The sequence below is a fragment of the Cucurbita maxima genome, unplaced genomic scaffold (genome assembly GCF_002738345.1).
Source record: "Cucurbita maxima cultivar Rimu unplaced genomic scaffold, Cmax_1.0 Cma_Scf00002, whole genome shotgun sequence".
Taxonomy (NCBI): Eukaryota; Viridiplantae; Streptophyta; class Magnoliopsida; order Cucurbitales; family Cucurbitaceae; genus Cucurbita; species Cucurbita maxima.
In genome coordinates this window covers 6,968,473-6,981,425 of record NW_019272018.1, presented here as the reverse complement: position 1 = coordinate 6,981,425, position 12,953 = coordinate 6,968,473, and the positions used below count along the sequence as shown (strand labels likewise).

Here is a 12,953-nt window from a genome sequence, read left to right as displayed (position 1 = left end):
AAAAAAAAAAACAACAAATTTATTATTTAATTAAAAAAAAAAGACACACACACACAATATATATAATAATATTTTTATTGATTTTTTTTTTTTTTTTCCAAATATTTAACTAATGGATCTTGTATTCAACGACCGAACCGTTATTCTCAGAAAAACGACATCGTTTGGATGGAAGCGCCTTGTGGCGCGCAGTCCATGCTAAGGGCCTCCCTAAAAAACGATTCTGTGGTTCTCCGGTGGATAAGCTCGTCGTGAAAGCCGTTAAAATGCTCCACTGAATTCCAACTTTAATAGTTCAGAAAAGCAACAGAGGAGAAAGGAGACTGGATTCCGATGGCGGCAACTACACTCTCCGTCTCCTCAGCTTCGATTTCTACTTCAAAAACGCCTTGCCTTCCCAGTTCCACCACCGTTGCTTATTTCAAACCCAATACCACAAGTTTATCCACTTCCATTGTGGGCAAACGGATACGTTTGTATCGATCTTCGAGAACCAGGCCAATCGGCGCTAAGAATGCTTCTATTGGGATCAATTGCCAGGCTTCTTCCTCTGTTCTTCCGTCTGCCCTTCTTTTCGATTGCGATGGGGTTCTCGTCGATACTGAAAAGGATGGCCATCGGATTTCCTTCAATGAGACTTTTCAAGAGGTTTCGCTCTTTTCTTCTCTATTTCTTCTTTGCTTGTCTGCGTCTCTGTCGCCGATTTTTGAACTGGGCAGTTTCAATAATAAGCGATGTTTAGTACTTGGCGATGGTATTAAACTCCAAAGAACTTAATGGCATTTGGTTGATTGAATTTTTTTCCTGATTCAGTTGGTTGATTCGGGACTATACTAGTTTTGATTAACGGGTAGTCTAAACCTAACAGTAACGTAATTGAAATGATTCCACAGAAAGAATTGGGCGTTACCTGGGATGTAGATTTGTATGGTGAATTACTCAAAATTGGAGGTGGAAAAGAAAGGTAATTACTCAAAATTTGATCGGCTACGAAATTTTGATAATTGAAGTTCATTTGCACTTACATCAGTCGCTCACGCATTTGAATAAAATTTTGTTTTCTGGTTGGAGTTCTTGGAATAAAATGGTGGCTGTTTTTGTATGGTATTTGACTTTTTGTAGGATGACAGCGTACTTCAATAAAGTTGGATGGCCTGAAAAGGCTCCAAAGAGTGAAGATGAAAGAAAGACATTCATAGCTGGACTTCACAAGCGAAAGACAGATCTGTTCATGGCTCTTATTGAGAAGCAATTGCTACCCCTTCGACCTGGTGTTGCAAAGTCAGTTACCTTACTAACTCCTCTGAGCTTCATGCATACTGTAATATTGATGCAGTTAGTTATATATGTTATCGGAATGGGAATGCAGAACCATGAAGAAAATGCATTGAAAAAGAAATTTAGCCATTTGGGATTGAAATACAATGGTCTAACATGATTTGAGTAAATGATTAGTAAGTCTTGGTTCCTAATTTTTTGAAAATGAAGCTTATAAACGCAACTATCACCTATGAGTTCCTTTTTTTTTTTTTCTTTTTTGTTATCGAAGCCAAATTTTGGAAGGTAAAAGAATATAGTTTTTTAAATTTTGATTTTGGACTTTGGAATTTGGCTGAGAATTCAAATTTTTTCATATAAAGATGAAAACTACTATCAAGAAACGGGGAGTAAACAAGCACAATCTTTGAAAATTAAAAACCAAATGGTTATCAAACAGGGGCTAAATAATTGTATTTATTTGGAGATGTTCTCATTGACATAGTCTTATTATGTCTGTCTTATTTGGAGATGTCTGCCTTATGCAGGTTAATAGATCAGGCATTAGGAAACGGAGTGAAAGTAGCTGTTTGTAGCACTTCTAATGAGAAGGCGGTATGCATTGCCAGGTTCTATAATATAGTTGTCTGTGTTTGTAATTTTCGGAAGATCATCTTTAAATGTTCCCTGCACTATATATGTTTTGGAGAAAGACATTTGATCTGATATAGCTTTACAGATATTTATTCTTACTATTGTTGTAGAAACTTTCTTTTTCCTCTAGAACGATGCTTTATATTGATTGTAGACACTACAAGAAAACTCTAGTGTTTGAAACTAGATTAATTGAAATAATGTTTCTTGCATCTGTTTATGATTGTGACAGCTGAACTTCATCCATTCAATTGTAGGTCTCTGCGATAGTATCATTTTTACTGGGACCTCAACGAGCTGAGCAGATCAAGATATTTGCGGGAGACGTAGTGCCTCGAAAGAAGCCTGACCCAGTAAGATTTTTTATCGCTCTCAAGTGTTGATTGCTAGGAACATATCTACGTTCCACTTGATTTAGTCTCATACTTGAAGTTTTTACTTTATCATTCATTATTGCTACGGAGAACTACTTTTTTCTTTACTATTTCACATGGTCACACCTGGAAACATGTTAGACATCCATCTACTTCAGGTTTACTAAATTTTTTGACTAGACTTAAAGAGAAGTTAGTGCTCTGTAACCACTAAAATGCTTTCTTCCTTGCAGGCTATCTATATTTTAGCAGCCAACACCCTGGGCGTCGATCCTTCTAGGTACGACAGCATGTTCCATCAGCTAGCATGCATGAAAATTTGATAGGACCACTTGAAAAGTATCTTCTTTTGACAAGAGTAGTCTCATTTATGCAGTTTCTATTTTGTGTAGTTGTGTTGTGGTGGAGGATAGTGCCATTGGCCTTGCTGCTGCCAAATCGGCTGGAATGAAGTGCATAGTGACAAAGAGTGGGTGAGTTTCTCGTCTATGGCCTTAGTTTATTGGGACATATTCTTCATACTAGATCATGCCTTATTCTGTTCATTTCTTTGGCAGGATCATAACTAGTTTTCCTCCTTCCATTGTTTACTGTCTGCTCCTATATGTAGTTATGGTTCTAAAACACATACGAATCTACCTTCTTTTCTTCTTCGTGATAAGATGTTTGCGTTAATCCGTGTTTCAGGTACACGGCCGAGGAAGACTTTGTAAATGCAGATGCAGTGTTTGACTGCATTGGAGATCCCCCAGAAGAGCGTTTTGATTTGGCATTCTGTGGAAGCCTTCTTGAGAAGCAGTATGTTAGCTAAGACCATGGAAGCACCGAACCAGTTCATAGTTTTCACTCGCTGAAGACTGAAAGCTGCGCTCTGAGTGTTTGTGGAGAGATGCTAATCGTTGCTTCTTGGCTTAGGTCTTCGTATTAATCTTATGTATGCCAATTTGTTGATATATCCTTGTTTTCCCCTCGTTAATCAGGACAGAAGTGATTTCATTACATTCGAATTCTCGTGCTCAACATGTTCCTGCTCTTCTGCTTTCTATCCTCAGTATACATACAGTTCGTATGATCTTCAATCCTCACATAATGGCTTCAAACATCACTTGTAATCTCCATTTCTTCTCGACCACCCGATTCAACCCAACTTGAAAAATAGAAGGTTGGGTTAGATCGGTTTGTATACCCCTATTCAAGTCCTTTGGACCATCAATCAAAAAAAAAAAAAAAAAAAAAAAAAAAAAAAAAAAAAAAAAAAAAAAAAAATTCTAACCCATTTCAACTCAAAGGGTCAACTCTGCGACACTTTGGTTGAGGTAACTCCTAAATGCACCAAACAAGCCAAAAGGTCCATATTGATAGCATGAAGAAGTTATATTGAGCTTTTAGATGCTTAAGTTAAGCCGTCATTTATAGGAAAATTGATGGAAGACACTCACTCCCTACTCTTAAAAAGGTAGGTTGCCTTGACGACCGAGCTAAACGAGTAAGTCCAAGTCAAAAGGTATGACTAAAGTCTTACTTGCTTGGACCGAACTTACTATTTCCAGCCATTACATGATTAAATTTAAGCTAAGGTAGGACAAGTTAAGGTTTCCGTTGCAACGGGGGCTGAAAAATATACCTTCAAACTCTTCATCTCTAGGACGTAAGATTGGTAACAAGGATGAGCCAACTAAATAGATCCATAATGACTAGGAGTCGAAACATTAAGAATATAATCACAAGGAATGTTGGGTGCCACAACATTTTGTTTATTTGTTATTGTTCATTTATGTGCCGACGTGTCGTTTCTTCCTTGTATTTCTTGAGCTGACATGGATTGTCAGAACTATATTTTTTAATCTCGTTATTTCCAAAATTAAAAATTATCGGGGGACTTGGTCATAATTCAATTCAAAATAAGCAGCATTTATATATTAAATTCTAAAGAATTAATAATATATTCTGAAACCTATGGACGAGAAGTAGTTATTGTTTATTTTATGTATTTATTTATTTTTTCAAACATTATATTATTACATTAAAACAGTTTAATATATGCGGCACTCATAATATAATTTCCATAAGGTAATGTCGCATCATAATTCACAATTCTTCAGTCAAAGGTCAAGCGTTGACTAATTCATTAAAATTTTACTTTATATAATCAGCTTCAACTTTCCGTAGCTTTAAATAAATTTGTAAATAATTACCCATTTTCCCGTATAAGAACCGCCATAATCTGTTCCAAAGCTTCTGTATTCAGAGAGGATGGCGATCGAATTAATTCAGGTGATCGCCGACGAAATAATCTCGCCGTCTTCTCCAACTCCGCCGTCGCGCAGAAACCTCAAGTTTTCGCTGCTCGACCAGATTTCGCCGTCCAATTATACTCCGATCATCTTCTTCTATGCCGCCGTTGAAAATCCCGGGGCCGATCGGTTTTCTGGAAGTCGTCAGTTGAAGAAGTCTTTATCGGAGATTTTGACTCTCTTCTATCCTTTCGCCGGAACTTTGTCAAGTGCTGGATATTCCGTTGATTGCAACGACAGAGGCGTTGAGTATTCTGAAGCACGAGTCGGTTGCGAGTTATCGGAAGTGGTGGAAAATCCTGATTTCAAAGTCCTTCATCGGTTGCTGCCGTTTGAGCCTTACGCCAATTCGGTCGAACCGGAGATCGGAAGAGATGTAATTCTCGCCGTCCGATTGAATTTGTTTGACTGCGGCGGAGTGGCGATTGCTCTGTGTATCACTCATAAGCTCGTCGACGGATTCTCCGCCACCGTATTTGTCAGAGAGTGGGCAGCCATCAATCGAGGAGATAGCGATCAGGTTTCTAAATTAACTCTCCACCAAACACGATTTCAAAGCCCTAATTTCATTGATTCTCAGAAATCGACAGAGTCTCAACATTTCTTTTTCAATTTTTGAAATGCAGGTTTCGGAACCCTTATTTGACAGTGCAAAGTACTTTCCGCCGAAGGAAATTCCAGGATTGAAGAGAAGCAAAGTTGTTCAAAACGACAAGATCGTGACGAAAAGATTCGTGTTCGACAAAGCAAACATAGCCGCACTCCGGCACGAGGCCGCCGCTGGATCTCTGGAGAAGCCGCCAACGAGAGTGGAAGCCGTTTCAGCATTCTTATGGAAGCGATTCATGGAGATAAATCCACATTCAGAACAAGAAAAAGTCTTCGCCGCAGTCCACGCCGTGAACATACGCGGCAAGATGGATCCGCCATTACCGCCGAACTCCTCCGGCAACCTCTGGTGGTTCGCCATCGCCGTCGCAGAGACTGAAATCGAAAAGCGACATCAATACTTAGTGAACCAGATAAGAAACGCAATAGAAGAGATCGACAGCGATCTCGTGAGGAAGTTACAGCATGCCGGCGTGCCGTCGCATATGTGGAGCAAGATGGGGAAACACGGGCACGCGGCGGGCGGAGAGGTGGAGTTCTGCAACTTCACGAGCTGGTGTAGGTTTCCGGTATATGAAGCGGACTTTGGGTGGGGGAAGCCGTCGTGGGTTTGCAGTCCGAGCCGGCCGTATAAGAATGTGGTGGTTCTGATGACAACCAGAGACGGCGACGGGATTGAGGCTTGGGTAACGCTCAAGGAAGAAGATATGGAGTTATTCCAACGAGATTCTGAGTTGCTTTCCTTTACATTTTGAAAGTATTAATATTAAAACTTTTTACAAATACAAATAAACCATTAATATTAAAACTTTAATGTATATTTTGAAAGTTAATTCATATTCTTAAAATATTTAAAGGTATTATCAATAAAAATATTTTATAAATGAAAACTTCAACAATATTTTTATTAATTTAAGTAAAAATTGTTTGATGGACACTTCTCCCATGTGGGACTTTCATTATCCAACGTCTCCACTCGAACAAAGTACGTTTCTCCTTAATCGAGGCTCGACTCATTTTTTTCTTTTGAAGTCTTTTGTTCGACATTTGAGGATAGCTCTGATACCATGTTAGATAAACGCTACTCTCCACAATTGTGAGAATTCTATTGACATGGTTAAGTTTAGGGCATGGTTTTGGATACCATGTTCGAACATACTCTCTACAATGATATGATATTGTCCACTTTAAACATAAACTCTCATGGTTTTTGGGCTTCCTCAAAAAGTCTCACGCGAATAGAGAGGGTATTATTTGATCATAAACGCATGATGCTCCCCTAAATTAAATTAGGAAAGGTAAGACTTTTTTATATTTGAATACGTGAGAAAAAAGAAAGGTATGATCATTCCCATGTGAAAAAATAATAAATTTTATTGGTTTAAAATTTTAATTATCGTCCATTGGCAAAAGCTTATAATGGTAGTCCCCTCCCAATAATATTTAATAACTTTGCGTACAAATATTAGACCTAACCATACATTTTCTATTCTATATTGGTTAGATGCAGAGATTTGAAATTCATATAATTTAATAAAATGAAAAATAAAACGATCGATATTCCTGATCATCGTCAACCTCCTGCTCGCTTCAGCAGAGAAGAAAAGGTTTCAGTTGTGATTCTGCATTTGCATTCATGGAAAATATCAGCGTCGAGATCGTTTCGAACGACATAATCAAGCCCTCTTCTCCAACGCCTCCATCCTTAACTTACCGGGAACTTTCATTGATCGATCAAATGGCGGCTCCCTCCTTAACGCCCGCCATTTTCTTCTATCGCCCTTCCAATCCCCAACATCTTGCCGATCGATCTCTTAAAGTTCGCCAGATTAGGGATTCTCTTGCTCGAACTCTGACTAGCTTCAAACACTTGGCGGGAACCATGGCGGAGAGATCCTATGTCCATTGCAACGACGTTGGAGTGGAATTTTTGGAAGCGAAAGTCGATTGCCAGATTTCGGATCTCTTGGACAATCCTGAAATTGGCGTTGTTAGAATTGGTCAATCCATTAGAATAGCTTGAAGTTGGTCATGCCATAAGAATAGGCTTACTTCGTTAGTTTCCTATGAAATCGGATCTATTAGTTAATCTTTTGCCAATATAAATAGAATATGTCCTCAATAGTGTGAGGTACAGTTTTGCATAAACTTGATATGGTATCAGAGCCCAAATAAGATCCACGAGATCCATAGCCTCTGCTGTTAAACATGTCAATCCCAATCAACACAATGTCTTCTCCGTCGATCAGTCAGGTGATTAGTGTTAAGCTTACACAAGAAAATTATCTACTGTGGTCTACCCAAATCCTTCCCTACTTGCGTAGCCAAAACCTTGTTGGTTTTGTGGATGGATCCATGCCTGCACCAAGCCAGACGATCGCCGTTGAACCAAGTGAAGAAACAGGGAATCGCAAAATTATCATCAACCCTGAGTTCACAGTCTGGTACCCCCAGGACCAGCTGGTACTCAGCCTCATCAACTCATCAGTCACTGAGGAGGTTCTCAGCACGATGGTTGGAATCACCACTGCACGAGAAGCCTGGATTACGCTGGAGCGACAATTTGCTTCCACATCTCGAGCAAGAGCAATGCAGATCCGTATGGAACTCTCTACTATCCAGAAAAAGGACATGACAATTGCTGACTACTTTCGTAAAGTAAAACATCTTGGTGATACACTTGCTGCCATTGGCAAGCGAATAGAGGATGAAGAACTCATCGCCTACATGCTGCAAGGACTTGGTCCAGATTATGATCCTCTAGTCACAAGCATTACAACCAGAACAGATGTATACACTGTCAGCGACGTGTATGCTCACATGCTGAGCTATGAGATGCGGCACTTGCGTAAGGGTACATTTGAGCAACTTTCATCTGCTAACAATGTCAATAGGATATCCATTCGTGGAGGTGCCAATGGAGGTCGAGGTAGTCGCGGTCGTAGTCGTCAGTTAAATAGTGGTCATGGACAATCAAGGCGTACTGTGAACAATCCTGGACGTCAACCATCAAAGACACAAAGCAGCTCAGGCATTGTCTGTCAGATTTGTGGTAAGCCCAATCACGATGCTTTGCAATGCTGGCACAGATTTGATCAGGCATATCAAGCCGAAAATAATCTCAAACAAGCAGCTTTGGCAACTAGTGGATACACTAGTGACACAAACTGGTATGTTGACACTGGAGCCACAGATCATATCACCAATGACCTAGAGAGGCTTACCACCAGAGAACGCTACACTGGCACCGACCAAATTCAGGTTGCAAATGGCGCAGGTTTGTCTATCTCTCATATTGGGAATTCATTAATTTCTGGTTCATCTCTTGTTCTGAAACATATCCTATATGCTCCTAAAATCAATAAGCACCTAATTTCAGTACAAAGACTAGCATCTGATAATAATGCTGTTGTAGAATTTCACCCAAACTATTTTTTGGTTAAGAACCGAGTCACGAAGAAACTCCTGCTCCACGGTAGATGTAAGAATGGCCTATACGTTCTACCGCATAATTTCAGTCAAGCCTTGCTGACAGCCAAACTTTCGAAAGAACAATGGCACAGAAGGCTAGGGCACCCTGCATCTCCAATTACCATTAGAATTCTACAAGATAATAATTTAGCTATAGATACTAATATTCCCTCTTCCTCAATTTGTAATGCTTGTCAATTAGGGAAAGCACATCAATTGCCATTTGGTTCTTCTCAGCATGTATCTACAGCACCCCTTCAATTAATTCACACTGATGTATGGGGTCCATCCATTGCGTCAGTAAATAATTCCAAATATTATGTTTCCTTTGTTGATGATTTTAGTCGTTATGTTTGGATTTACTTTCTGAGATGCAAATCTGATGTTGAGTCTGTGTTCCTTCAATTTCAAAAACATGTTGAAACTATGCTAAATACCAAAATTCGCTCCGTCCAATCAGATTGGGGGGGTGAATACCATCGGTTACACAATTATTTCAAATCCACAGGCATTGAACATCATATCTCCTGTCCTCACACACACCAGCAGAATGGGTTAGTCGAAAGAAAACACAGACACATTGTAGAAACTGGCCTTGCTTTACTCGCTCAAGCCAACATGCCTCTATCCTACTGGGATGAAGCTTTCAACACAGCTTGCTTTCTTATAAATAGAATGCCCAGCCGAACCATACAACAAGACACACCACTTCATAAATTGTTTGGTAAAAGTCCAGACTACTCCATGCTTAGGGTGTTTGGCTGTGCTTGCTGGCCTAATTTAAGGCCTTACAACAACAAGAAACTGAGTTTCAGAACTACTAGATGTATATTCTTAGGTTATAGTTCTTCTCATAAGGGATATAAATGCTTAAATAGAAGTACAGGACGTATTTACATCTCTAGAGACGTGGTTTTCGATGAAAATATTTTTCCTTTTGAAGAATCTAAGCCACCAAACAAAACCACAAATCCACATCATCCTGTTCTACTTCCAGCCTTAGCCAAACTTGCTAGTTTTTACACTGAAAATGCTCTTACAGATATTGAACCAGTTGTTAGTAATTCCCATATGAATGATGGTCAAACTGATAATATTGCTAGTGACAACTTGTCTGGTGTCAGCTTATCTTCTGCAGATAATACAAGAAGTTCAGAGGAAATTGCAGAATATGAAGCTGAGAGCAGTTCGATCAATGCTCAAAACCAAACTCATGAACATGTGTCTGATCAACCAACTGAAGCAGCTAGTCAACATCCAATGCGAACAAGGTTGAGAAATAACATTGTACAAGCTAAACAATTCACTGATGGAACTATCAGATATTCAGAAACCTCAAGAAAATTCGCAAGCGCTGTAACTATCACAACTCCGATCATAGAGACTGCTACTGAACCTCGAAACCTGCAGGAAGCCATGCAACATCCAGGATGGAGAGGAGCAATGAATGATGAGCTCTCAGCGCTAAAACGAAATGCCACTTGGGATCTAGTTCCACCCAAACCTGGAATAAATCTCATTGATAGTAAATGGGTGTATAAAGTGAAAAGAAAAGCAGATGGGTCAGTTGAAAGATTAAAAGCAAGATTAGTTGCCAAAGGATTCAAGCAAAGATTTGGTGTTGATTACACTGATACTTTTAGCCCTGTGATCAAACCGTCAACAATCAGGGTCATTCTTTCGCTAGCAGTAACCAAGGGCTGGAATATGAGACAAGTTGATATCCAAAATGCATTTTTGCATGGAATTCTGAAAGAGGAAGTGTACATGCGACAACCACCAGGATTTCAAGACTCAGCCAAACCAAAGAATTACATATGCAAGCTCAAGAAAGCCCTTTATGGCCTGAAACAAGCCCCAAAAGCTTGGCATTCAAGGTTGACTGGAAAGCTTATTGAGTTAGGCTTCAAGGCTTCAGTAGCTGATTCATCTCTTTTTATTCTCAAAAACAGAGAGATAACTATCTATATGCTCATCTATGTTGATGATATAATTATTGTGAGCTCCTCTGATCAAGCAACCGAAAGGTTGATTCAGAAATTGAAAATAGATTTTGCAGTAAAAGATTTGGGTGATCTTGAGTATTTTCTGGGTATTGAAGTCAAGAAAACACGAGATGGTATCATACTGTCACAGAGACGATATGCTTTAGATTTGTTGAAAAGAGTAAACATGGAAAAATGCAAACCTATGTCTACACCAATGGGTTCTGCTGAAAAATTATTCAGAGAACAAGGAATACCCTTATCAGCTGAAGAACAATTCAAATACAGAAGTACAGTGGGAGCACTACAATATTTGACAATGACTAGGCCTGATTTGGCATTTGCTGTCAATAAAGTGTGTCAATATCTTCATACACCTACTGATGCTCATTGGGGTGCTGTGAAGAGAATTCTTCGTTATGTTAAAGGCACACTAGCATTAGGAGTGAAAATTCAGAAATCAACCATGATGTTGTCGGGGTTTTCTGATGCTGATTGGGCTGGTTGTCCCGATGATCGACGTTCAACTAGCGGCTTTGCTGTATTTCTTGGAGCAAATCTAATCTCATGGAGTTCCAGAAAACAGGCTACAGTGTCAAGATCAAGCACCGAAGCAGAATACAAGGCCATTGCGAATCTTACTGCAGAAATGATTTGGATCAAGTCATTACTGAAGGAACTGGGCGTGTATCAATCAAAGGCTCCTCGCCTCTGGTGTGACAACCTCGGAGCTACATATTTAACTTCAAATCCAGTATTTCATGCTAGAACGAAACATATTGAAGTTGATTTTCATTTTGTTCGAGAACAAGTAGCACGTAAAGCAATGGAAGTTCGGTTCATTTCATCAAGTGATCAAGTAGCTGATATCCTGACAAAACCACTGTCTAAAACTCCTTTTACTACACATTGTAACAATCTCAACATGTACAAGACTTGTTGGGATTGAAGGGGACTGTTAGAATTGGTCAATCCATTAGAATAGCTTGAAGTTGGTCATGCCATAAGAATAGGCTTACTTCGTTAGTTTCCTATGAAATCGGATCTATTAGTTAATCTTTTGCCAATATAAATAGAATATGTCCTCAATAGTGTGAGGTACAGTTTTGCATAAACTTGATAGGCGTTTTGCGCCGATTGATGCCAAGTGCAGAATCGAGAAATGGAAGCGAGTTTCTGCTCGTTGTTCAGTTCAGTAGCTTCATCTGCGGCGGAGTAGCGGTGGCTGTTTGTCTTTCGCACAAGCTCGCGGACGGGGCTTCCGTCGCGGCTTTTGTAAAAGCGTGGGCCGCCTACGCCAGAGGAGGTAACGAGTCTGTTTTGGAGCATAATTTTGATGCTGTGAAACTCTTCCCACCTAGAAAAATTCCGGGTTTCAAGCGAGAAATCCAGCCTCAAAAGAGAAGATCTCGAGTAAGAGACTCGTGTTCACCAAATCTCACATAGCTTCCTTGAAAGAACTCGCTACCGGTGCTGGTGGTGGCTCCGTCGTGAATCCTCCATCGCGTGTGGTGGCTGTTTCAGCCTTCATTTGGCTACGCTTAATGGCTTTGGCTCGAAGGAGTCCAGTGAAGGCAAAGCTGTTTGGAGCGCTATATCCGGTGAACTTACGAGCAAGGAGGGATCCGCCGTTGCCAGAAAATTCGTTTGGCAATGTATCCTGGTTTACAGCGGCAACAACCCCTGTGGCGATGAATGAAGATCTACCTCTTCTGGTGGCCAAAGTAAGAGCCGCCATACAAGAAATCGACTCTGGTTTTGTGAAAAACCTAGAAGATCCTGAAAACTTGTTGAATCTGATGAAGCAATTGGACAAACAACGCTCCACCGGAGAGATCCATCTCTGGAGCTTCACAAGTATGTGTAGATTTCCCATTTATGAAGCTGATTTTGGATGGGGGAAGCCCACATGGGTTTGCAGTCCAAGCCGGCCTTTCCGAAACGTAGTCGTTTTAATGGATGCTTCTGATGGTGATGGCGTTGAAGCTTGGGTGAACTTGAAGGAAGAAGACATGGCCATCTTCGAAAAGGACCAAGAGCTTCTTTCCTTTTGCTCAGGTTAGCTCTTCATGTTATTTGTGTACTTTTCTTTCTGTCTCTATTTTCTGTTCTTGAAATGAAATCCATATCCAAATCCAAATCCCAATCCCAATCCCAATCCCAATCCATTCTTGCATTACAAAACAACGAACACTTTCTTTTATTCCTGCCTCTGTTCGATGAACAGAACAATGTCAAGCATTCAACACTAAGAAATGAACAAACAAACAAACAAAAAAAAAGAGCTCCATGTTTTCATCAAATTCGGT

The 12,953-nt window shown here is 39.9% G+C and overlaps 2 protein-coding genes, 1 non-coding gene and 1 pseudogene across 3 annotated transcripts; all 4 read left to right on the top strand.

Annotated features, from left to right (window-relative positions):
- The first annotated feature begins 203 nt into the window (after positions 1-203).
- LOC111496221 (CBBY-like protein) lies at positions 204-3,370 on the top strand. The gene is made up of 8 exons (XM_023146593.1): positions 204-648; positions 894-964; positions 1,123-1,281; positions 1,806-1,872; positions 2,169-2,264; positions 2,519-2,565; positions 2,678-2,758; positions 2,973-3,370. The coding sequence occupies exons 1-8, from the start codon at positions 334-336 to the stop codon at positions 3,094-3,096; spliced, it is 960 nt and encodes a 319-aa protein (XP_023002361.1). The 5' UTR covers positions 204-333; the 3' UTR covers positions 3,097-3,370.
- A 987-nt stretch (positions 3,371-4,357) lies between these two features.
- Positions 4,358-5,970, top strand: LOC111472185 (vinorine synthase-like). The gene is made up of 2 exons (XM_023117834.1): positions 4,358-5,099; positions 5,206-5,970. The coding sequence occupies exons 1-2, from the start codon at positions 4,539-4,541 to the stop codon at positions 5,941-5,943; spliced, it is 1,299 nt and encodes a 432-aa protein (XP_022973602.1). The 5' UTR covers positions 4,358-4,538; the 3' UTR covers positions 5,944-5,970.
- A 746-nt stretch (positions 5,971-6,716) lies between these two features.
- LOC111499467 lies at positions 6,717-12,916 on the top strand (annotated as a pseudogene).
- LOC111473242 lies at positions 7,886-8,021 on the top strand. Its single transcript, XR_002715616.1, has one exon. It is a non-coding gene; the product is annotated as a small nucleolar RNA Z247 (small nucleolar RNA).
- Positions 12,917-12,953: the final 37 nt, after the last annotated feature.

Coding starts and splice junctions, on each gene's coding strand:
- LOC111496221 (XM_023146593.1), top strand. CDS start 334: ATGGCGGCAACTACACTCTCCGTCTCCTCAGCTTCGATTTCTACTTCA. Junction 2,265..2,518: donor CTCGAAAGAAGCCTGACCCA/GTAAGATTTTTT, acceptor TCTTCCTTGCAG/GCTATCTATATTTTAGCAGC. Junction 2,759..2,972: donor TGCATAGTGACAAAGAGTGG/GTGAGTTTCTCG, acceptor TCCGTGTTTCAG/GTACACGGCCGAGGAAGACT.
- LOC111472185 (XM_023117834.1), top strand. CDS start 4,539: ATGGCGATCGAATTAATTCAGGTGATCGCCGACGAAATAATCTCGCCG. Junction 5,100..5,205: donor ATCGAGGAGATAGCGATCAG/GTTTCTAAATTA, acceptor TTTGAAATGCAG/GTTTCGGAACCCTTATTTGA.